Here is a 24,681-nt window from a genome sequence, read left to right on the forward strand (position 1 = left end):
CACCCACCCACCTCCTTAGAGATTCCAGGAGGTGAGGCAGGGTGTACACAGACACACCTGGCCTTCTAGGCCAGTCTTCTACTCGCTAGCTGTGTGACATCGGGAAAAGAGTATTAATTAAGTCTTTCAGCCTCAGGTTCCTCTTACGGAAAATAGGGCTGACACCTGATTCACCATGTTGGTACTTCATGGTAGAGCACTTAGCAAAGAGCCAGGCCTGTAGTACACACTCACCCTGCCTGACCTCAACCCGTCTCTCCTCTGCTCCCTCTTTCTTCATTTCTACACAATTGCCTTGGCTCTCTCTAATGTTATCATCTATTGGTGGAGGCTAAGAACTACTGCTCGATGGAAAATGGGCAAACTGGAGGAGTTTATTTTCCTGTGTACAAAACCCCATATTTGGAGTTATATAAATTTAGCTGCCCTCTGTTGCTGAGCTTTTGGTTTCCTGTTAAAGAAAATGTTGCAAAAAACTATTTCCTGTTGTTTTTGCATAAGGACGAGGTTGAAATGGATTAGAAAATGATTTTGGAGGGATCTCAGTGAATAGTGTAAGGAATTCCTTGGTACCTTGGCCTCACTTATCCCAAGTTACCCAGAAGGAACTCAGCAAGCTGGCGTAACCCTCCTGTTTTCTGAGGCCACTGGGTCAGGGTGACGTTTGTGGGGTTTGACTACTCATTAAAGAGATGTGGGCGATCCTCAGTTCCTTCCTGAGGCGGAGGTCTGCATAGTGCCCGTTTACCCAGGAACATTCAGAAATCCTTTGTTTAACCTTCATTTGAGTCTCCAAAGTCCCCCGAAGGTTGCCTTTTCTGACTCACCCCCTTACATTATTAGGTTGGAGGATCTGGATTAGTAGAATATCTGAAGGGAGGAAACAGATGAGAACTGCCATTTTCTGAACAGCTGTCTTGTGCCAGGGACTCTGCACTGCATGCTCTGTGTGTGTGTGTGTGTGTGTGTGTGTGTGTGTGTGTGTGTGTGTACACATGCACACATTTAGATAGACACAGGCATATAGACAGATAACCTAGATGTATACATACAGTCAGTACAACAGCCCTGTGAGAGATCATTTCCAGCTGACACACAGTGAAACTAAGGCTTGCAGGGGTTATTTCCTCAAGATCACCCAGCAAGAAAGTGGCAAAGCCAGGACTCAGTCCCAGTTTGGCCATCTCTGCCCACCATACCACACTGCTTCCTGAGGACCCTCTTGTCTGGTGGGAAGCTGGAGAAGACTCTCCATGTGGGAGACTATGGCAAGCGTGAGGCTCTAGCTGTCAGATTGTGCCTGCTCAGAGAGGAGGTGCTTGCCTTCTGCTCTTGGGTGAAGGCTGCCACCGGGAGGGCCATAGCGCAAGCCCTGTGTCTGCAGATGGCTGAGCACCCTGCCTCTTCTCCTTAGGCCTCATTAGAGACCTTGGATTAGTCCCATCATTTCCAGGCTTTTTAGTATATCTTCTATTGTGTCTCTTTTAAGCACTCTGAGAAACAGGGAAGCCCACAAGCTCCACTACACCCCCCCACACACACTCAAACTCACACATACATGTACACTCACACATACACAGACACACACTCTCATATACACATGCACTCACACTCACACTCTCTCACATATACTAACACTCACATGCACGTGCACTCACACTCACACATACATACACTCACATACACACTCTCACATACACTGACACTCATACACACACACTCTCACATATACACACTCACACTCACATACCCATGGGAAAGGGCCAGAGAATACTGCTATTATTCCCAGTACCTTAACTTGAAACACTCTGGCAGCATGCTCAGTTCGAACCCTGCTTTGGATTTCTCTTTTCTTGTGTGTAACTTCCTTTCCCTTATGTTTCTGTGGTCTTAGATATGCTTCCTTCCAGTCATCCTGGTTGTTGCTCTTTATTGTGACTCAAGGCTTTTTTGATATAACTGATCTCCCCAACCTGTGGTCTAGGGAAATTATGTACCTTGACCTTCATAACACAAGGCATGTGGAACATTGATTTCCATATACTTTAAAATATATATGTGTAGGGGAATACTTCTGAGTCTAAACAAGATACATCTATGACCACCTTGTGTTTAGATTGTGTTTTAAGTATTTCACAGAGGTGAAATTTTCGGTTCTTATAATACCCTGTGAGGTAGCTGGAACAGGGTCAAAGTCCCCAGTTTGAAAATAAGAAAACTACAGATTGAGTTAAAGGTTTGTCCTAGGCCTGTGACAGAGATAAGTTAAGTGTTGGTCAGACATCAGAAACACATTCTTTGCCAACACAAGCACTTAGATGGGCCCAGCATAGTTCTGGGTGCCATTCCAGGGAAGGTCTTTGAGGTATCCCTCCCACCCCATCCTCCTGCCTCTGATAGATCTCTCTTTGGTTGCCTACCCCAGTCTAGAACTCAGAGGCCCAGATGGTCCTTGGGCCTGGACAGTGAGGTTGGTGCCCCTTAAGGTACTTTGCCTACTTAGCATGCTGCTGATGAGCATTAAGCCCTTCGAGTATCAAAAGTAGAGATTTTATTATTGCAAACTCCTCTCAGGTCATTATTGGGCTTGGCTTTTTCAATTTAATGAAGCATGGCTTTTCTCTCATTTGTAAGCTCAGTCATCTCAAAGTGAGTTTTCCCAGTGAGGTAAATCTGTATTGACATTAATGTGATGAAGACAGTGCTTTCTGACAGGAACTACTAACTTGCTAACAATAACTAACCTGCTAGCTAGTCAAGACCAGATGTTAGCTCCCCTGTATCTCAGCCGCAGCAGAGTAAGCATTCACATTACTTTTGGAGGCCAAGGCCTTTCTCCTTACCAGATGTGCTCTCTGACCTTAGGTCCAAGAAGCAATAGTTTGCAACGAGATGCTTTCCAATGTTGAAAGAGGCAGGAAGCTCCCTAATGGCACCTGGACTCATGGCCCAGTGATTCTACCTACCCCCTCTTTGCTACTGCTGCTCACAGAGCCTGCCATGCCATTTGCAGTCTCTCGTTCCCACCTTTTCCCAAGCCTGTCACTTTCCATTTGGGGACTTGGACCTTGAGGAGCTATAAATGCTAGGCCAAGTCTTCTCATTGAATGATTATATTTGGTATGGGTGGCTTCCTTCAAGCATTCTTACCCTACTTCAAGCTTTTTGTCATTTCATACTCATTGTCACCAAGAGAAGGACTAAGAGAACACGAGTGCTTCCTCCTGAGGACAGCAGTGCGGCCAGTGCCAGGGGTTCTTCAAAGATGAAACATTCTCATTCCAAATAGGTGATGAGCTCATTTTCTTGGATCCTCACACAACCCAGACCTTTGTTGACACTGAGGAGAATGGAACAGTTGACGACCAGACTTTCCATTGCCTGCAGTCCCCACAGCGAATGAACATCCTGAACTTGGATCCTTCTGTAGCATTGGTGGGTATCTGAAGGGTGGGTGGACCACGAGATCTGATGCCACCCTGTTACAGATCCGTTCCTGGGAGTTATCCAGGTTGCTAGGTAGGGTGCAAGATATGTTTGCTTACCAGCCCGCTGAGAGGCAATATAGTTTAGTGGGGAGGGAATGGACCCTGAAACCAAACTGCTCAAGTTGGAATCTAGGTCGTACTACTTACTGGCTACAGACTCAGAGGGGAGTTCCTAACTTTTCTGAGTCTTGGTCTTCTCATCCCTAAAATGAGCAAAACAGTAGTTCCTTCCTTATAGGGATGTGGGAGGTATACTGTGTGTAAGGCACCATGGCACATAAGCTTTCTATGAATGTTAGTTATCTTCAGCGTTACCATCTTGCCCCCTTTTCCTTCTGTCCCTCTAATTATTTCCACACAGGCACAGGGACTAAGGCGGGACATGGGTAGGGAGGCATAAGGGGTCAAGACCTCCTGGGTAGACAGTGCCCATTTCTCTGGGCACACAATCCCGGAAGCTTCAGGGTTTCCCCCTCTGGAAGTATGACTATGACCTGTGTACACTGAAAGGGCAGCTGCCTGTGAAGTAGCCAGTGAGCCCAAGGCCCGTCTGCATCCTCTCTTCCACCTTTACCCAACTGTCAGAGAACCAGTGACTGAGAGCTGATAGAGTCCACCCCTTGTTTTGGACTGGTCTTTCCGTACTGCAGGATGGCTCTCTATTCTAATAGGTAATTTCCCTAAGGCCAAAGCCCCTTTCCTAAGTATTGCCCTGAGCTAAAAGTACTGTTTGGCTTTTGTTGGTTGGTTTGACTACTCTTTATAGATGTGTATATTTGTGCACTGAATGTAATGGAATTAACCCCACGCTTTACAGATTGGTCTTTAAGTTACTATATCATACCATATGAAGGGAGAGACTGGGAGGGACAGGGACAGGGGAAAAGGGAAGGGGAAAGGGAGACAGGGAGAAAGAGAACAATTAAATGTGTGTGTCCAAATGAGGCAATGACCTAAGAGAGAGAGAGAAGCCTAGTCAGTCTTCTTCCTTATTGCCACAAGATGCATCCCAAGAGAGTGGCCCACATCATAACTCTGGGCCAGCGGCTCCACCTTGCATTGCAAAGGGCCTGCCTCGGTGCCCGTGACCAGTTCTAAGTTGTGTTCTTTTGCTTCCCCCCCAACAAGGGATTTTTCTGCAAAGAAGAAAAAGACTTTGATAGCTGGTGTAGCCTTGTTCAGAAGGTAAAGATGTATGTTTTTCTTAGTCTTAAAAAATGAAAGCTCTTCAATATGATTCCTTTTCAAGATTGTTTTTTTCATAGTAACATAAACCTAGCCTGACATGACTTTACTGCATGAAAAAGAAACTAAGGTGTGGGGAATTGTGCATAACTTCAGGGAAAAAAAGAAAAACTTTTGTTTGATATATGCTTAGTATGTCAAGTGGGCAATATTTTTAGCCACTGAATGTTTCATCTCATTAAGCCTGTGAGTCATATGAAATAATCGACTAACATTTTACTGTTTTAACTTAAAAATGCTAATTTCATTTAGCTCAGCTGAAATTCTTCCTTTCTGTGTTTGTAACAGAGATGGTTGAAGGAACTAAATTACTTTCTATTTGTTTAGTGGTCTATTTACTGTTTAATGTATTCTATTATGGCTTAGGGGGCTTGCCTTTTTATTACCTGTGTTACTTATATAAAATGTAGGCCTGCTGCCACTTAAAGGGAACATAATTTTCAGAAATATGTGTGAATACTAAAGCAAGTTATTATTTTTTGGTACTTTGTATGAAAGGAATTTCTTGTTTTGCTTGGCTCACTTATCTTTGTATCTGCCTCCCTCATTCTCAGCTTCTAACACATGGCAAATATGTGGAAGACAGTGATAAACACTTATTCAAAGAATGAAGGGAGATCATGGGGATTAGTTTAAAAAGTCCTGGATGGGGTGGAGGAGACATGATGTTCTCCTCTCTGCAAAACAAAGAAATTGGAGATATGGGAGCCCAGAGCCTCTTGTAAGTGTAAGGAGGGAAGATTTTTCTTCACCAGTGAACAAATACTTAACACTGATGTCCCTAACCGAATCTGAAACCCCGGTTAATAATTAGCTAGGACAGGATGAAGAATTATTTTCTAAAGGCAATACTTATATTTCAGAATACAGCAAAACTGTATTTCTATCTCATTTAAAGTTAGAATGAAAATTTTCTGATAAGACTATGCTGTTTAAATTAGGACATATACCGTAAGTGTTGGGACTAAAACTGAAACCATGCCAGTATGTACCAATATTCTCTTAGGGCAGATTCAACTTAATTAACCAACATTTCTTTGGAGCCAACACTTCAGGAACATCTCACTCCTAAGTTGAGTTGGGCCCATGCAACTGGCATATGACCTGAACCTCATAATGGAGCAGGGGCCGGGAGTACTGGCCTTCCGTCAGATGCTCCCTCTAGTGTCCTTCCTTCCTGGCCAACAGCGTCTAGAATCTAAGAAGGCCGGATCTTTAGGTGGGTCAGGTAGAGGATGGGTGTATTTGCTAGGCCTTTGCTTTGACCTCTCAACAACCAGCCCATCCTTTCTTAGAGTCTGGGGACAAAGATTGCTAACTGGACAGAAATGTAGTGACTCTGCAGTGTTCACAATTGTGTCTGTGTCTCCTCAGGAAATTCTAAAGGAAAATTTAAGGATGTTTGAATTAGTTCAGAAACATCCATCACACTGGCCTCCCTTTGTTCCCCCAGCCAAGCCAGAAGTGACAACCACTGGGGCAGGTAAGCTGTTGTTCAGAGGCTCTCCAGCCAGCAAACTTGTATGTAGCAATTGTTTTATGAGATAGAAGCAACTGTGGCTCATGGTTCCATGGAATGTAAAATTTCTGCTTAGCTGGACTGATCAAGGAGTGCTGCTTCTGGGTTATTTTAATCTTCTGATAAACTGCCTTTAACCAATTTCAAAGAATGGTAGTAGGAGAAAATGAGCTCAATGTTAAAGTTCCGTGCAAAATCAAAATGACTAGAATTTGTTTTCTCATGGTCTGGTTCAGAAAACAAATCAGAGGCCATGGGTGATTCAAAGGTTCCTCAAAGGTCTTACAGAGCCTCATCCTCATCACTATGTATAGAACTAAGTAACAAGCCTGGTTATTTTGGTTCTTTATAGAGAATTTTTAATACTTGGCAGTGGTCCTACCTGTAAGTCTCCACACAGGCTTTTCTCTAGCAAAGCAATAAAAAATGCATAGTCTTAACTACTGAGTAACATACAGGCAGACCTTAGAGATATTACAAGTTTGGTTCCAGATCACCACAGTAAAGTGTATATCACAATCAAAGTAAGTCAAATGAAGTTTTTGGTTCCTCAGTGCATATAAAAGTTGTGTGTACACAATACTACTGTCTGTTAAATGTGCAACAGCCTTATGCATAAAAATAAATAATGTACATACCTAAATTTAAAAATAGTTTACTGCTAAAAATGCTAACCATCATCTGAGCTTTCCATGACTCATAATCACTGGTCACAGATCACCATAACAAATAGAATAATAATGACAAAGTTTGAAATATTACAGTAGTTACCAAAATATGATACAGAGACACAAAGTGAGCAAATGCTATTGGAAAAATGGCTCTGGAAGATGTGCTTCATGCAGGGTTGCCAGAAACCTTTACTTTGTAAAAAAGTAACGTCTGTGAAGCTCAATAGAGCAAAGTACAATAAAATGAGGTTTGCCCATGTTGCCGCTTCAACCCAAGTGTCAAGCTTTTCTTCTTTCTGTATTCTGATAGAATTCATTGACTCTACTGAACAGCTGGAGGAGTTTGATCTGGAGGAAGATTTTGAGATTCTGAGCGTGTAGAATAGTGGGAACTCAGCTGGAGGCCTGTCTTCCAAGTGGCACCAGAAGAACATGAACTCATTACGTAAGACTTTTCTAGTCAGTAAGTGCCTGATTTGCCAACAGCATACAAACTTCATAGCAATCATGACTGAGCCAATCACCATTTCTCCGAAAAAAAGAAACTAACTACCCTTTCCCCGAAAGAACTAGAACAATCATGAAATCTAGGAGCAGACAGATTAGGAGTCATTCCTTGCTTCCCAGCTTGTCTTACACAGCCCCTATGAGTCTTCAGCTACTGAAAGGAGGAGGTGGACGTCTGGAAGACAGACAGCAACTCCCAGCTTGCTTCAAGCACCAGGAGTTGAGAGATGGTTACCCTCTGCTTCTTCACCCTTTCAGATGTGACCTCTTTGGGCCTAAATACTAAGAAGCAATTTGTTCTCTTGCTCTGATAATAAAGTGATGGCATGAGGGAGAAAAAGTTCTTGCTAAATTATTTGAATATGTATTTTCAATAATTACAATTTAGACCAAAAAGTTTGTCAAAGAAACAATGTCAAATGTGCACTTGTGGATTCCCTTCCTACTTAAAGGAACCTTACTATTTATTTGCTTGGTCACTGTTCCCATCCTTACTGATACTTTTGTGAGATATCACTCTGTCCTTATATCAAATCATGATTGCTTAAATCAGAGGTCAGCAAACTTTTTCTGTATAGGTCAGGTAGTAAATGTTTTAAGTTTTGCAGTCCATGTAGGCTCTGTCACAGCTACTCAACTCTGCTACTGAAGTGTAAAAGTAGCCATAGACAATGTGCATGCAAACAAGCCTGTCTGTAAGCCAATACAACTTTGGTTCCAAAGACAGGTGGCGGGCTGGATTTGGCCACAGGCTATAGTTTGCCAGTCACTGACTTAAGTTGCTGATTTGGTGGAAATTAAAAATTGTGTGAATTAGACTCCATTTTGGTTGACCACCATAATTCGAATTATTCATGTGGTGGTATTTAAGCTGTGCATTAAATACAATGCCAGACCATTTCACGACTAGCAATGTACTACATTTTAAAGGACATATTTATCAAATTGGCTTTGCTAACCACTCTCCTGTGTGGATGTACCTCAAGTTCCAGTGGTGTCTCCCCATTTTCCTCCGTTGCCCTCATGACCTGCATGCATTACACCTCCATCCTCAACTAAGTCCTGAGGAAGGCCAACAACTGTGGTTTGAAAGCTAGCACCAAACAGGTTATTTTTTTGTATATATAAGAATAATAGAATATCTGTTCCCTTAAATTCTATTTTTTTTCTTTTTTTCCCAGTAGATAATATATTCCAGTGGTTCAAAATTCAAAAGGTACAAATGGTATTCAGTGAAATGGCTCTCCCTCCCCACAGGTTAGTTCCCTTCCCTGAATACTCCAAAGGTTATTAATTTCTTGTTTATCCTTCCAGAGGATATATTTTATGTATATAAAAATATATGCATATATACCTGTATGTTTGATTTTGGTGACTTTAACATTTTTCTACTTGTGATTTATCTGTAGATGACCCTCAGACCCCAGAAGTATGGAAATTCCTCTCTTGAACTCTAGCATGTGATGGGGCTAAAAGCAGTTGTAGGCTTATATTGATTTGTGCCTGTTAAAGGATTCTTTCTGCCCTTTGACTTTAATTATAGTTTTTCCTGCCTCCATTTCTGTTATGAATTTCAACTTATAATAACAGGAACCCCCATGGCTCTGAGAAGGACTCATGAATTGCAATGAGAAGGACTTCAGACCAAAGTTTTCATCAAAGAATGTCAAAAGAGTCAAACGTTCATATTTAATTCCTTTTATTCGTGATGTACAAAGCTAACACCATGCTTATTACTCAGGAAGTGAAGGTAACAGTAATGCAGGTTATACTGATTATGCTTTGTCTGTTTGGCACAGTTTACATAATATTTAAGGAAACAGAATCACCTGGAAGGAATTGCCTCATGACAACATAGCTTAGTGTTCTGGGAAATTGATAATTAGAGGAAATGGTTAAAACAAATCCCCCCAAACAGAATACAATACACTTTATAGTCAGCTTAGGCCTGCTTTAGGCCGGCTAACTGCTAAAGAGAGGAGTGTGCAAGATTTTTATGAGCTTTTAAAAATATATTAAAATCCTTTAACAGGCTACCTGTGAAAGAGCAGTTAGATGGACACTTTAATGGGAAGTCTCTAACAGCCTCAAAAATGCAAAGGAACCAACACATTGTAGCTTCAGTTTGCCAGATTGCACACATCTGGATGGCATTTAGAATAAACAGGATCTTCTGAGAAATTGGGACAAGGGATCTTTTTGTTCCTGGAGTCAAAAGCAGAATTCACACCTCCTTACCCATCCACCCCTCTACCCCTGGCCTGAGAGAAAGGATTGTGGTTCTCATTTCCCTTTGTGTGCCTGGCCACATTTGATGCATCCTCCACCCTACTCAGGGCCACGTTGTAAGTCTCTGGCTGGGAAAGGAGCCAGCAAGGAGGAAGTGATTTGTCTAGGACCGTGTGAAGTTAATGAGTCCCTCCTTAAGCAATACAGGGCCCAGTCTGCTCACTCTGGAAAGAGTTGAAGTTCACCCGGGCTACTGACTAGCACCTCTTTCCAGCTATGCTGCCTGCCTAGACACAGTGAGCCTTCTTGAAGAGTGCAAACTTTCACTATGCAGGCTTGAGCCATCTGTGAATATTTAGCCAGAGAATTTTTTTTTTGTCAGTTTTAATGTAGGTAACACTGGGTTCTGGTTTAAGCCAAATAATGTGGTGGTGACCTCTGGCCAGTAAGAAATGATATCAGCTATTCTGAAGAGCTTTCTGATCAAGACAGTGAGGAAGGCTAGGTCTAAGAAAGGGGTGGCCCAGCAGGTCTTTCTGAGGTAGCCATGAATAGTTACACCAACATCTGAGTTGAACCGTAGCACCAGATGGACTGAAATGGGATAGCAGATCTTAGCAGGGTGGGGTGGGGTGGGATGGGCCCATGGGCCCACCCAACCCATTGGTTCTGAGGATTGGTGTGACTAGTGTGCAGTAGTAGTCCAGCCCAAATGAGACTGCAATGCACAACTTGACAGGTGGGCAAAAGCACTTAAGCCTTCCTTTTTCAGACCATTTGGGTTCGTGAGGTGACCATTGTGGGGGAGGGGAGGGCAAGGGTCAGAGGCAGGTGCTACCCTACAGGCTTTTCATACACACCTGGCAGCGGCTAACCCGGGTGTGGAGCTGCCCTGCTTTCAGTGTTTCAGATACTGGCTCCTCCCAGAATTGCTGCCTCTCCTCCACTGTCGTCAACCAGAAACTGTACTTGTTGGCAAAGTAGTGGCAGGTGCCTCGGGCACCACTGCACTCGATGAAAGGAGTGGCGCGAAAATCCTCCAGGCAGGAGCCGGGGGAGACCAGGGACTGGCCCCCTCCCTCCGCGCCGGCGGCGGTGTGCTGCAACAGACCGGGTCTCTCGTGAGCTGGTGCGGTCGCGGGGGCGGACTCGCTGCTCCACGAGGGACGTGCGCTCCCTTCCTGAGCTCGCGTCCCTCAAGGGCTCAGCCCCAGCGTCTCGCCAGCATGCCAGAAGCTTTATTTTAGCACCAGACACTGCTCTTCCTCCCTCATAGCTCCTCAGGGCCAGGAGCGCTCCCTCCACGCTACCTAGGGCCCTCCTAACCCACCGCGCCTAGGCAGAGGCTACATCTCAGCCAGTGTTTCCCACTCTGCTGCTGTCCCACTGAGTTCCGAGGCGTGTGAGGTGTTCCCTCCCCCACCCCAAATCTCCATGGACAAATAAGTCTGAGACAGGCAGGATGAAGGGAAATTCAATAGGTTTCAGAATGCAATTCTTCTCAGAGCCCTCTATTTCCAGCCCCTGGCCGTGTACCCTGAGGGGGGATGGAGCACACAGCCCTCCACAAGGTGGTTAAACCATGGGCTCCCCCGCTCAGCATGTCTATTATCGCTCTGACTCTGAAGTTTACCTTCATTAGAACTTATATTTTCAGTCTGTACCACACCCTTTAGGGCTACATATAGGTTTTGTTACCTGCTGAGTACAAGTGGGCCTTGTGTTTGGCCTAACCTCCCAGCCCTTGCTTCAGAGGGTTCCCCCAGCACATGACTTCCGGATTTCCCCATCAGTGCCACTCATGAACTGACAGTCTCTGGTCACTGTACCCACAGGTGGCAGTCCTTATCTCTTCAGAGTCCCTGCCCCTCTCCCTTCACCTAAGCTGGGTTATCCTCTGGACCCCAAAACGTAGGGAAGAGCCCTCATACACATCCAGGTCAGCAAGTGGCCAATGGGACAAATGCCTGATCTGGACACACAGGAATGCCTTACTTTGCAGAACTGCAGGAGAATGAGTTTCCATGTAAGTGACCTTTCCTGATAAATGAAGCATTAAGGTTTTCCTCAGTTTGATTCTCAGATAGAAAACTTTTTAGAGTGAATGACACATCTTCCTGTCTTACACTGTGTATTTTACACTTCCCAGATGACCCGGGCTTGTCATTGTGAATGTCAGTTTTTGTCTTGGGTGATTTTGCAGAGGCCCCACCCACACCAAGGGTCACAGCCTGGGAGTTCTTGGGCTGCCTTCGAATCAATTTCTCACTCTTTTCTTCTTTTCAGTAGGTATGCCTCATTGCTTCAAGATCCCTTAACTAGGCAGTCCCCATAGCCACCCTCATGTTTTCAGGAAAATACAGATATTCTAGTATGTTAGAATTATGTGTAAAATAAGAGTAGAGAGATTCTGAATAAAGCCTTAAGAGTGCTTCCATGAGCAAAGCGCATGAGATTTTTGTATACGGCTCTTGTACTATTCCTTGTCAAAGCTCAGAGGCCTTTTCTCCTTATTTCCGGGTCTGGGTGGTGAACAGGACAGAATGATAGTGAGATGATTCTATATTATTTTGGGATAAACTGTCCAATTCGCAGAGCAAAACAAGGAAGCACCTCTGCCCAGGCAGGTGCACTAATGTGAGGAAGCCTGTGGCTCTGGTAATTCTTCAAAGACACTCTCTTACCATCTTGCCCCTGTCCACTCAGCAAAAAAGCTGGGTGAGGTAGGGTACTTCAATGGGTGCCCCACTACTTTCCCCAGGAGTTTTTCTGGTCCTGTACCTGACCTTTCACTCATTTAATGTCCCCAGACATGCACAGAATGTCATGTGACAGACTTGATGCTGCCTTGGGCTTACAGATGTTTTCAGTTCTTTCTTAGCAAGCCATACCGCCTGGCCGGCCACTGCCTTCCCACCGAAATAGAGAAGCTGCCCAAATCCCAGCAGGGACATAGGACATAGGAATACAGCATGTCCTTAGCTGAGCCTTTCAGGAGGAGATGGCAGTGGCCAGAGGGGCCTGGGAGGGAGGGTAGAAAAGTGGGGCATGTCCGTGCCCAGCCTGACCAGTGAGAGTATGTCCTGGCCCTGACTGGGGACAGCCTCTCCCTCACTGTCCGCCGAGATTGGGTGTTTCCTCCTTCTCTTGCTTGTGGCATAACTGAAGCAGGCATAAGATGTTAGAACCCTTTCTGGTGATTCACAGATAGTCTCACCCCTAAACTGCTGTGTGCAAACTGCACATTTCTATTCCCACCCAGAATTATCTGTCATTCATGCAGGACTGGGCTCCAGTCTTTCCCCAAGCCCAGGCCAAGTATATTCCTTCTTTTCAATTCCATGGATTTTATCCCATGTCCCTTGAGCTGGGGAACCAGCTCAGGGGATCCTCCCAGAGCTCCCTGCCCTCTGCCTCTACACGAGAGGAGGGGCCTTACCATAAGGAAGGAGTACCCGATCCAGAGGCTGCTCCAGCCCAGTGGACACTGCGGGATGGTGATGTCCTGGCTGTGCACAGCAATAGCTTGCGAGGGTGCCTCACACACAGAGCAGCGGCTGATGTACTGTGGAATCTGGGTCTGGCCGACGGGCATCATAGGAATGGGAGCAGTGGTGGAGAGCCAGTAGGATTTATCATTGCGCCTGGCATAGTGGCACACTTCGTTGATGTTGCAGTAGATGAATGGCATGGTGCTGAAGCGGGGCAGGCAGGAGCCAGCAAACCCTGGAAGGAGAAAAGGTGGGCAGAAGCAGGTAAGTTCTGCTGAGGGGTGGGTCAAGGATTAGCCTATTCCTAGGGCCACTAGGACTGGACTAGATAGTAGTTTGGGTTTACATCCAACTGCTTGTAGCAGAGCAGGGACACCTCCCCTTACAGTCCTGGGACGCTGTACACACACTAAAGTCTGTTGATCAAATTATATTTTCAATGTACCAAGGAGGTTTGATATTGAAAAGAATCTTTTTATAATCTGACTAATGACTCCCTAATTAGTATGCTCTGTAAAACCAGCATTTAATAGAGAGAGTCTGTTTCAGAGTCAGCACACCTGTAGATAATACAATTAATTCTTGGGTAAACATTGTTGCCCCACAGGTCATATTATTATTTCTACTACTAATTGCTAACGTTTAATGGATAATTCATATGCACCAAATGTTCTAAGCATTTTACTTTGGGTGATTCATGCAGTCCTTACATCACCCTATGAGATGAGTATTAGAATTAGCCTTGTTCCATTAAGGAGGAAGTAGAAGCTTAGAGAGGTTGAGTAACTTGTCCAGAGTACATGGTAAGAAAGAGGTAGAGCCAGGGTTTGGGCAGAGCTGATGCTGTAACCCGCTACCCAGCACTGGGCTGGAAGGAGTGAGGAGGGTGGCTCTTGCCTTGTGGGGTGGACAGCCATGGCTTGCAGAGCTGGTACTTACCCAGGTCCTGGTTGTGGGCTTTCTCCTGCCCTTCCACAAACAGCAAACTGTAACCCACCCACAGCTGGCTCATCCCGACGGGGCACAGGGGCACCTGTTCTGACTGGCTGTGTTTCACCAAGGTGTAGCCCACTCTCACACTCTGCCCAGGCAGTCCAGCCCTCCCAAAGGGGCCCTGCTTTCCACGAGCTCCTGGGAGGGAGAGAGCAGAAAAGCGGTGAGCCAGGTGCAGCCAATAAGAACAGCAGCTACTCATTTTGTGCCATGTGTTGAGCAGGGCACCTTACATACACGTTAGCTCACTTGATTCTCACCACAACCTTATTGCCCCAATTTGTAGATAAGGAAACTGAGGCTCAGAGGTCACACAGCTAGTAAGTAAATGGTAGAGCTGGAATGCCAACTCAGGTGTATGGGGCTACGGAGTCCCCATTTTAAAAAGCATGCTATCCACAGTAAGGAAGCTCCTCAAAAAACTAAAAATAGAAATACCATATGACCCAGCAATGTCACTTCTGGGAATTTACCTGAAGAAAACAAAATCACTGATTTGGATATACGCACCCCTATATTTATTGCTGCATTATTTACAATAGCTAACATATGGACGCAACCAAAGTGTCCATCAATAGACGAATGAAGAAGATGTGATACATATACCCAATGGAATATTACTTAGCCATAAAAAAGAAAGAAATCTTGCCATTTGTGACAGCATGGATGGACCTAGAGGGTATTATGCTCAGTGAAATAAGCCAGGAAGAAAAAGACAGATACCATGTGATTTCACTTATATGGGGAATCTAAAAACACAAAACAAATGAACAAAGCAGAAATAGACTCAGACCCTGAGAAGAGACTGGTGGTTACCATGGGGTAGGAGTTGAGGTGGGGTGATGAAATAGGTGAAGCAGATGAAGAGGCACAAAATCTCAGTTATGATATAAATTAGCCACAGGGATAAAAGTATAGCATGGACAATATAGTCAACAGTTCTGTAACATCCTTCCATGTTGACGAATAGTAACTATACTAGTTGGGGTGAGCATTTAATAATGCAGATAATTGTCAAATCACTGTTATATACTTAAAACCAATATAATATTGTATATCAACTATACTTCAATTTTCAAAAGCACACTATCCAGCTTCCCTCCCATAGCTACCAGCCTTGGGTTCTCTATGAGGCGGTGAGGGGGCAGAGGGAGTTAATCCTCAGGCCCTGCAGTCTCTCCTAGGAGATAACCAAGTAGCTGCTGAATCAGAAGCAGCAAAAGCAGAGTTGGAATTAGCAAGGCAAAAATCATACCCTCCTCCCCTGCCCATGGTAGATGTGGATGATTGATCACACCACTTTCCCACCAAGCCTCAGAATTGTTCTCCACTCAGGACAACTGATTTGCCATCTGTGATATAAAAGGTGAGGCAAATAACAGCCATACCTTATCTCAGATTTTCTTATCCTTTAAGTCCCCTCCCATTCATGTCAGAATCCTTAGATAGAAAAGGGGAGGTGCGGGGTAGGGGCCATGTTATGGTATTGAGTCATAGCTCTTAAGAGCTGGAAGAGAATCCAGAAAAGAATTTGGAACCGTCCTTTGCCTTCCAGAACACAGGAATCTTATCTTTCACAGGCTCAGAGGTGGGTAGGAACGAATGGATGAGAGCCCCAGTTTTCCAGCCAAATGGTTGTGTCAAGCTTTACCACCAGGTTTCCTAAGTCCCAGATTTGTGATTTTGACTCACCCCCAAGCCTCAAATCTTCACAAAAACCCTCTGCCCCCTAGTGCCGATATTGCCAGACCTTCAAATCCTGGAGGGCCTTGTAGTCCAAGGAGACCAGGATCACCAAGAGCCCCAGGTGGGCCGGAGAGTCCGCTGAGGCCGTCTTTGCCAGGAATGCCAGGTAAACCCTTGGAGCCTGAAAGAAGAGAAGGCCCACAGCAGGATTCCCAATGCGGAGGGTCCTGAGGAGTGCTACCCTGAGAAACGTGGCTTGTGTGTCATGCCCAGGACTCACCAGGAGAGGGCGCACTGGCCATCCTCTTGGCGTGCATACTCAGCTCAAGGCTGAGCCTCTCCTCCCAGCAACGCTGGGAAGCATGCAGGGCAACAGCTGGTGCCCCATATCACAAATGAGGACACCAAGGCCCAGAGAGACTGCTAACTTACTCCATTTGGAGCACAGCTGGGATTAGAAGTCAGGTTTCCTGTCCCCCAGCCCAGGGCTTTCTCCTTTGCTCTTTATCCCCCACCATACTCCCTCCTTCCCTCAACAGCACATTAGTGATGGACAAGCTGTGTGGAGTAGCTGCTGTGCTCTGCCCACACATTATCTAAAGCCAAGTACAACTGCTAGCCCTGCTGGGCCTCCTTCCTGGCAAGAGGCCTGGGAGCTTTGTGAAAGAGCAGAGGAAACACTTGATGAAAGCACCCCTTGTGAGCTAGAGGCCCAGCCAGTTGCTTCAGCCTCTCAGCCAAGGCTGTCTCAGCACCCCAGAAAGTCCCTTTCTTGGGTGCCCTCCTCACCTTGCAGGCCTACAAGGCCTTGAACCCCAGAGTCCCCTGTGAGGCCAGGAATGCCATCGATGCCTGGTAGACCCATGGGTCCAGGAGGCACCTGGACAGCTTCCGCAACTGGTGTTTGTCCAGGAGCACCTTGGGGGCCAGAAGAGCCTGTGGGCAGGTAGGGGAAATGCAAATGTCAGGCGGAGGCAGAGGCAGCCAGGGTGGATACCATGGGAGCCTTCCTCTCTGCCTCTAATCACCAGCTTTCTGTTCTTCTTGTTTGTCCTCCAGTCCAACCTCCAGGATGGCTCTCACCAAGCTTTACACAATGTCGTCTCTACCCATCTATCTCGGCAGTGGATTGGTGGCTCCTTGAGGGTAGGGACTGGGTTATATTCATCTTATCTCCTCAGGGCCCGGCACACGGCCTAGTATGTTATAAGCAAGTCAGGAAATGTTTGTTGCAAATACGGTGGGATGAGCCTTTGTTTGGGCTGTGGTGGCTGGTTTACTCCCTCCCCAGTGAGAGCACAGTACCAAGGAAGTGAGTGGATGAGTCCAACCCCAGAGGTTCAGTTGGCATCAGAGCCTAGGACTGACCCCAGCCAGCTGGCTTACTAATAGTAGCCAAATAAGCTGATTTGCTTACAAATTTACTGAACAAGTATTTTTTGAGTGCCTACTATGTACAAGACCATGACAGGTCAGGGAACAGAGCAGTGAATAAGATAGACCTTTACGGAGATTATGGTTTGGTGACAAAGATTAAAAATGCAGAACCCAACAAATACCATTAATCTGGCTGCAAACTGTGAGAAGTGCTACAAAGGATGAACAGTCCAGCGACAGTGGGAGGGAGCAGTGGGGGCTAAGGGGTAGAGAACTTGCTTGAGAGAATGATAAGTGGTCTCATAAGCAGTGACATTTAAGCTGAGACCATTAAAGCATTAGAAGGAGCTGGGAGCCAGGGTGGAGGGAGTGGTAAAAGTATTCCAGGAAGTAGAACTAACATGTGCAAAGGCCCTGAGGACCACCAGGGTATGGTGTGTTTCGATAACTGAAAGAGATTAGTGTGGCAAGAGCACAGTGAGTAGCAAAGAGGAAGGGCTGGTGATAAGGAGGAAAAGGGAGGCACCACAAACTTTGTGGGCCATAGTTAATTCTTATCCTGTGGGAAGCCAGTGGATTATTTGTTTCTCTAAGATTTCTCTGACCACTGTCAGGAGAAATGATTGTTGGAGGAGATGCACGATGGAAACAGGGAGACTGGTTAGCAGTCCCTGCAGTGATTCACATGGGAACTCTTAGTGGCTGAGACAGGGTGGCAGCAGTGCTGGTGGTGAGAGGTGAACTGATGTAAGGCACGCTGAGCAGACACAACCCTCAGGGCTTGCCTAATGGATTAGATGTGTGACTGAGGGGGATGCAGCAATGGATGCGCAGGATCATTCTTCATTTCCGGGTTGAGGAAACAGGTGAGTAGTGATCTAAGCGCAGACCCAGTGCCCACTAATGCAGACAGGGGTGGTCATTGGCAGGACCCTTGGTGGCAGAGCAGCAGGGCCTTCAGTCCCGGGAGCTGATGGAGGCAGCTTGGGGGAGCTGGATTCAGCTGCTTCAGGCATCCAGGCTTCCTTGGCCTGCTGACCATTGAGTGACTCCTGAAGGAATGTGACCCCCAGACCCTTCCCTTGAGCTCAGGCTCAGCATCGCACATGCGCTCAACTCACCTCTTGGCCCTGCCTTCCCCTTAATCCCGGGAAATCCTGGGTCTCCAGGCAGCCCAACCTTGCCTGGAATCCCCATGAAGCCAGGCTCACCTCTCATGCCTGGCAAAGTACAAAGGAGAGCAAGTCAGGGCCTGGCATGGTAGCACTGGTGGCAGGGGCTTGAGACAGACAGAGGCGAGGGTGGGAAGAGCATTATCAGCTGGCCTCTCTCCACATGGCTGCAGGAAGGGGCCTTTGTTGACTGTAGCGTGGGAGAAGGCCCAACAGCCAGCCAAGCAGCCGTACCTTTCAGCCCTAGCTCTCCAGGGAGGCCAGAGAAACCAGGAATTCCTTGGTCTCCCTTGGGCCCTTGAGGGCCAGGAATTCCAGGGAAGCCAGGGTCTCCAGGGTCGCCTTGATCTGAGGATGGCCCAGGGGGGCCTGAGGGTCCCGGGGGGCCTGGGCGGCCTAGGGATAAGATCAGAAGAGGGATGAGGGCTGGTGAGCAGGAAGTGGCCACTGCTTAAGTCCCCAGGGCTGATAGGAAGTCAAAGCCCATTCCCAAGGCAGAGAATGTTCCCTTGCTGCCTGTGGGGTCCCGGTGCCCAGACCTTCCCTAACCCTTTTTGCTAAATGCAGTCCATTCCAGTCCCCTGCATCCCTGCTGGTGGCAGGATGTGAGGCTGAGCAGGCCCATGCATATGCAGCAATAGGGATGAGGCTGGACTGTATACAGGACCTGCCCAATGACTGGACAAAAGGTGATGGCCAGCCCTTTTCTGGGCTTCCAGTCTTTACCTCGTTCTCCATCCAGGCCTGGCCGCCCAGGGTCACCAGGCTGTCCTGCTATGACTGAGGGCAAGGAGAGGCCTGGGGCACCGGGGAGACCGGCAGGGCCTTGGAGACCTGGGAAACCTGGAAAGAATAAATAAAAGCAGCTAAGTGGGCTTTGTGTGCCCAGGAGAGGGCCATGCTCTCTCAGTAAGTGGGAGCCAGAGCAGCGAACGCCAGCAGAGGGCTCTTCTTCCTTCAGTCTATCTTTGCAGCTAGTGGACAAACTTAGCTGACAAGGGCTCAGCGACTCCCCTCTCCCAGCAGGCGCTGCATTTAACTGGGATAGAGCTTCAGAAAGTTCTAGCTCCCCAACCTCAGTGGTAATAGAAATATTTTAGACAGATTTTCCCCAACTCAGGAAAAAAAGAAGGCATGAGTGCAGCACCTGAATTAAAGTTTCCCAAAGTGTCTTTACACCTACTGTCCCTGTCTCACATTTCATTAAGTTAGCCAATTATGGCTGATGCCACTCAGACTACAGACCCCAGCCAGTCAGAAGACACCTGCTGGATCAGAATGGAGGCGGCAAGGGCACTGTGCATCCTGGCATCTTTGAGGGCTAACTTCTGGGCCTTTTAGGCAAACAGGAAAATTCATGATATTACCTAAATGCTTGCTTAATGACCTAGAGAACAAATTTCTCTATACTAAATCCCTTCCCTCTTTTTGGACAAAGTAGATACAGAATACTTTTTTGCTCAAATGCTAATACTGCTTTACCTGTTTTCTGTTCTTGGAATGACTTACAATGTTCAAAACCAAAAATTTCAGCTGATTACAGGAGATTTATGTAATATATACACATTGAATATACAGATGATAATCTTAATGGGAAAATATGTCAAAGCCACAAATACAAATGGGGCAGTCCATACTGTGTTCGCAGCATGAAAGACATGTATTTATTACTTTGGTATATTCTAGAAAATATTTAAATGAAGACAAATAGATTCAAACTGGTTGGTAAACTGTTCTGGTGGTGGTGATTCTTACTTTTTCTTTGGGATAAGAAAACCCCAAAATATTAAAGTTGAATTTTATTTTTTATGATAGGAAAAGCCAAAAATATTAATGTTGAATTTCTCATTTTTAGTTAAGAAATAAAAATCCATGAAAACTTATAAAGATTGTAGATTGGTTAATTCAGGTGTTTTAACAGCTCATTAATTAATTGAATGCTGAGGAAATACAGAGAAGGAAAAACTATATTCCCAGAAACGTCTCCAATGATTAAGATCTGTAAAAGAAACAAAATCAAAACAAAAAAAGGCTGCAAAGCCCTACGGTGCTCTTTTTAGTATGGTCAGTTATGTCTTGATGAACTTTTGAAGTGTGTTTCCTTCTCACAAAGGTAAAAATCCAAAAAGAAAGACATTGTATTTTTCACATATATGTCTTTATATACATGCATATATATATATATATGCTGAAATTATGTAAAACCAATAAATAAGACATCACAGATAGTATAGTGTGGGCAGAACACAGATTATTAAAAAGTTCCCATGGGTTTTGGAGCCACCTCCTCTTTTTACCTGTTTTTTGATTTTATAATTATACCAATATATTATTAAACCTAAAATAAAGTTACTACTGACCTGCAGTAGTAGTAAAAAAAAAAGCTCATATATTTCTTTGAGTAAGAATAAGACACTTTAAATGAGTACATGAAAATGCAAGATGGCACATTTTTCCAATTCATTCCAGTGTCAGAGCCTTAAAACAAACCTTAAATATTCAAGTGCAGCCTCTAAATGTTTAGTTGCAAATAGGAAAATGAATGGTATAATTTAAAGTTATTTAGTTCAATGTACTGTAGAGACAGGGATTGCTCTGGAAGTTTTCTTTGGGGTAAATTCACATTTTATACCAATTTCTATGCTCAAAACAGAGATAGGTTCCTATGGGGGGGTATATTATATTTGCTATATTCTTTTAGAACAATGTTTTCATTCAATATTGAGATGAGCAGAAGAATATTTATAAATCGTATGTAAAAATAATCCAGGTACAATGAACATCTGTGTTTCAACCACCAAATTTAAGAAAAAAGATAGCATTACCTTAAATTTTTGCGTACGCCCTTCACAGATCCCTCCACCTTGCCTCTCAGAGGCAACCCCTCCTGAATTTTGTGTTCATCATTCCCTTTACCCACAGTTTGACCATGCATATTTGTACCCTAAACAATATATTGGTCATTTAATCTTATTTATGAACATTTATCAGTGGTATCATACCAAATGTACTCTTCTATGACTTGCTTTCTTTTTCCTTTTTATTTTGACTCAACATTGTTCCTGCAATGTATCCATCTTGACGCATGCTGTTCACTGCATTTGTAATTGTGATTCTATTACCTCACATAGCTAAAGGAAATGAATAATTTAATGCCAGGCAGGTATTCATTGTCAAGTTTTGAAAACCAAAAAGGCAAATGCCTCTGTGCTTCTCTTCAGTCTCCTCTTCTCTCTCCTGTGAAAGAAGCTACGTAAACTCTCTGCTGACTCAGATCCTATTTGAGCCCTCTCTCTGGGGAAGCTGCTGGCTTTCTGAAAAGAACAGATTGGTCCAGGCCAAAGGAAAGAGTAAACACAGAGGCAGCAGGTGCACCGGTATAAAATGCAGCAGAAAATGAATTAATGTATGAACAGAGTTCCTGGGAAACATAATGCATGTTATACAAACACGCGCATAAACAAATAAAATGTGATGGGACCTCAGGTCCCCCAGGATTATGAGGGACAGCACATTTTGCAAAGATGATTTCCCCAGGTAACAATGTAATGATATAATGGCCAGCCATTTCTTGAGTACCTACTATGTGCCAGCACTGCAGTAAGTCCTTTCATATATATTACCTCATTCCACATTGATTCCTCACCCAACCTATCAGGTAGATTGTCTTATTATGCCCATTTTACAGAAAAGCAAAACTAAAGGCTCGTTTGGGATTGAGGGGCAAGTAACTTCTTTGCTCAAGTCGTCTAGCTAATGAGAGGTACAGCTGGAATGAATCTAGTGGTCTGACTTTAGGGCCCATGCTCTTGGCTGTGATGCCCCAGTAAGTTTGTGTTCTACATTGAGTGGGGTATATATGGGTCTTCAGAACATTCCTAAGGGGAGTTAAAAAATTAGAATTCATTGTCGCTATTTGAAATGGGGAAACAGAAGCTCAGAAAGGGACTTCAGATAATATGATGAGTCAGAGGCTGAGATTAGGGCAAAACTTACTTTCCATTAACCCAACAAATCTGAGTGCCTACTGTTTGCCTGGCCTAGGGAGGCATTTATCCTCTAAGTCTTGGGCTGTTTCCAGCAGCCACATTGTCTTCCCAGGGCCCTGGGAGTACCATCCCCACTGGACACTGAGGAACTTCGGGCAAACCTCTCAGTAAGTGCACAAGCCCTGTTCCTCAGGGGCACATTAAACTCAGCCAGTGACCAAGTGTGCAAGAGAGGCCTTGAGGCTAATGAGAGTGGGAGTGAAACTGGAGGCTGGGGGGCTTTTCCCTGTGACTGTTGTCGGACTGTGCTTTGCAGGAAAGCCCTAGACATGGCCTACCCTCCTTTTCAGCATCTGTTGTGCTGGGTTCTGACATTCCTAGAGATGTGAAGACAGGCACAGCCCAGGCCCATGTGCTGTATAGCCCTACTGAACCCCAACCCTGGCTCCCCAGCCAGGCCTCACTGAACATCTCTAAGGCCTGACTTGGGCTACTTACCTTGGCCTCCTTTTTGTCCTCTCATGCCTGGCTTCCCTGGAGGTCCGATGTCAATTCCTGGAGAACCTTTTTCCCCTTTAGGACCAGGCAGGCCAGCTGGCCCAGGCACACCGGTTATACTAGGTCCTGGGAGGAGATGCAGAGAGAGGATAGAACACAGTGGGAGTGAGGCCCTCATGTCTAACTCGTTTGTTGGGGGCCTGCCTGACAGATACCAGAGGCTGAGTACTGAAATAACAGGAAGGAGAGCTCATTCTGGGTAGAAGGACAAACCCCATCTTCCTTCCTCCCCACATCAAAGTACCCCAAATTGGGAGCTGGCAAGGAGATCAGTGAATCCAAGGATATGGGCTATAGCACAGTCTGGAACTTATGGCCAGCCCCCACCAGGCTTCTGGAGGAGTTGGTGCTCTCCTTGCCCCTGAGTGTCTTCTTTACCTGGATTTCCATGGGTCCCCTTCGTTCCTGGAAGCCCATTCAGTCCATGTAAACCAGGATATCCAGGAAAACCTGAGGGGACAGAATATCAGAGAGGGCTCCAGCAGCTTAGAATCATGAAGGGCCAGCAAAGGCCCTGACCCCAAGAACATTGCAAAGTCCTCATTTGAAAGGTCATGGCCCTTCTGGAGGCATTACTTAATGCTCTAAGGGAGACTGGACCAGCCCTAACCTCTACCCACCAATCTAGATTTTCTTGACCCTTATTAGAGACCAATCCAGCTTTAAGAGCAGGGTGGTGGATAATTAGGTATCTTCAAGAAAAACAGAGTAGCAACACCAAGGCCTTGAGTCACCAGCTCCCAGACACTTGCTGCCCCACCTTGGAGCCAGGGAAAGGCTACAGATGCCATGCAGTGACCTTCTTTGCTAACTCTTCTCCCCATGGCTGCTGTGTTGTCCTCTTCCCATTCAGCTTGATCTCCTTTCTTCCTCCTCATCCTCCTTTCCCATTATCCCTCATGAGGCCCAGTTAATGATACTCCAGGGTATAGCTTTACCCTAGCTAGTGTCTCCTAATATAAAGCAATTGCTGTCCTTTTTTGAGGGAAGGACCGTTTCCCATACCACCTTCTCCAAAACACACACACCTTTGGTTCCTGTTAAGCCAGGGGGTCCCAGGGGCCCAGTTGCCCCTGGATGGCCTGGAGGACCTGGAAGTCCTGGATTTCCTCTCATGCCTGGAATCCCGGGCAGTCCTCAAAGTGAAACCAAGATAGAAGTTCAGAATGGGTCGTGGCTTGAAGCTAATCCTAACTTTATCAGAATAAAGTTATCAAGTGGCATGGTACCTGGGGAGCCAGGAAGGCCAGTATCTCCAGAAATACCAACTTTTCCATCTTCACCTTTGTTTCCTGGAAAACCCGCATCACCAACTGGTCCACCTTTTCCTTTCACACCTACAAAACCAAGAAAAAAGCTGAGTGATCAGGCCACATTTTAGGCAGTGTGCTCATCCAGGGAAGAGGGTGAGTAGGAAGGTGGAGCCACTGGAATGGCCAAGGGAGCTAGAGCCAGTGAAGAAACTCAGAAAAGGATTGTGGTAGCAGTCTTCTCATTTGAAAGGTGCTGCCCAGTTGAAAAGTAATTTGTTCTGAGTGCCCCCAGAAGTAGGAGCAATAGGTGGAAATCTTCAAGGAGCAGTTTAGATCGCTATAAACTAAGGTGGGGGTGGATGACATTACCCCAAAGGTCTTAGACTTATCCCATAAATCTATGAGTCTTGAAGGAACAGTAGCCTGGTTTGCTTGGGGAAACTGGGCTGCCTGTGAGTGGAAACATGTCAAGTAGGAATTTTTCTGCCCTGGATAGACATTGC

General features: G+C 45.6%; 2 protein-coding genes across 7 annotated transcripts in view; one reads left to right on the plus strand and one right to left on the minus strand.

The window, feature by feature from the left end:
* ATG4A (autophagy related 4A cysteine peptidase) overlaps positions 1-8,789 on the plus strand; it is a 62,006-nt gene extending 53,217 nt beyond the window's left edge. For 3 of the 4 annotated variants that reach the window (XM_073227971.1, XM_073227973.1, XM_073227974.1), the window contains 4 exons: positions 3,290-3,435; positions 4,617-4,673; positions 6,108-6,216; positions 7,234-8,789. In XM_073227971.1, the coding sequence (XP_073084072.1) occupies positions 3,290-3,435; positions 4,617-4,673; positions 6,108-6,216; positions 7,234-7,304 (383 nt within the window). In that variant the 3' untranslated portion in view covers positions 7,305-8,789. The remainder of the gene's footprint in view (positions 1-3,289; positions 3,436-4,616; positions 4,674-6,107; positions 6,217-7,233) is intronic. The other variant, XM_073227972.1, reaches the window with a different exon arrangement.
* A 323-nt stretch (positions 8,790-9,112) lies between these two features.
* COL4A6 (collagen type IV alpha 6 chain) overlaps positions 9,113-24,681 on the minus strand; it is a 257,980-nt gene continuing 242,411 nt past the window's right edge. For 2 of the 3 annotated variants that reach the window (XM_036991397.2, XM_036991394.2), the window contains 12 exons: positions 24,155-24,262; positions 23,954-24,061; positions 23,304-23,375; positions 22,866-22,991; positions 19,105-19,221; positions 18,613-18,774; positions 18,328-18,426; positions 16,619-16,765; positions 15,894-16,010; positions 14,090-14,281; positions 13,099-13,385; positions 9,113-10,759 (listed from right to left, as the gene is read on the minus strand). In XM_036991397.2, the coding sequence (XP_036847292.1) occupies positions 10,499-10,759; positions 13,099-13,385; positions 14,090-14,281; positions 15,894-16,010; positions 16,619-16,765; positions 18,328-18,426; positions 18,613-18,774; positions 19,105-19,221; positions 22,866-22,991; positions 23,304-23,375; positions 23,954-24,061; positions 24,155-24,262 (1,796 nt within the window). In that variant the 3' untranslated portion in view covers positions 9,113-10,498. The remainder of the gene's footprint in view (positions 10,760-13,098; positions 13,386-14,089; positions 14,282-15,893; positions 16,011-16,618; positions 16,766-18,327; positions 18,427-18,612; positions 18,775-19,104; positions 19,222-22,865; positions 22,992-23,303; positions 23,376-23,953; positions 24,062-24,154; positions 24,263-24,681) is intronic. The other variant, XM_073227970.1, reaches the window with a different exon arrangement.

The sequence above is a fragment of the Manis javanica genome, chromosome X (genome assembly GCF_040802235.1).
Source record: "Manis javanica isolate MJ-LG chromosome X, MJ_LKY, whole genome shotgun sequence".
NCBI lineage: Eukaryota > Metazoa > Chordata > Mammalia > Pholidota > Manidae > Manis > Manis javanica.